Source organism: Haliaeetus leucocephalus, unplaced genomic scaffold (assembly GCF_000737465.1).
Source record: "Haliaeetus leucocephalus isolate CR32 unplaced genomic scaffold, Haliaeetus_leucocephalus-4.0 Scaffold364, whole genome shotgun sequence".
Taxonomy (NCBI): domain Eukaryota; kingdom Metazoa; phylum Chordata; class Aves; order Accipitriformes; family Accipitridae; genus Haliaeetus; species Haliaeetus leucocephalus.
Window position 1 is genome coordinate 4,391 of NW_010972800.1, and position 322 is coordinate 4,712.

Genomic DNA, 322 nt, shown 5'->3' on the forward strand with positions numbered 1-322 from the left:
GGGCAGGGGCCGTGGGGCACACGGTGACTTCTGTGTGGGATGCGGGATGCGGGGATGCGAGATGCGGGATGCGGGACGTGGGGCGCAGCACTCGGGGTGCAGGATGGGGATGTGGGGCGCGGGGCGAGCTGTGGGGCAGGGGCTGTGGAGCTGAGGTTCTCCCGCTGCCCAGGCCGGACCTGGTGGACATGGACGCGTTGCGGCGATGCAACGCGCACTACAACCTGCAAAGCGCCTTCAACCTGGCCGAGCGCGAGCTCGGTCTGACCACGCTGCTGGATCCTGAGGGTGAGGAGGAGCTGGGGGGCAGTGGGGGGGCTGC

At 70.2% G+C, this 322-nt stretch overlaps 1 protein-coding gene across 1 annotated transcript in view; it reads left to right on the forward strand.

The window, feature by feature from the left end:
• The window catches only part of SPTBN2 (spectrin, beta, non-erythrocytic 2), a 22,218-nt gene that overhangs the window by 4,377 nt on the left and 17,519 nt on the right, over positions 1–322 (forward strand). The window contains exon 6 of the mRNA XM_010573125.1: positions 173–288. Coding sequence (XP_010571427.1) covers positions 173–288 — 116 coding nt within the window. The remainder of the gene's footprint in view (positions 1–172; positions 289–322) is intronic.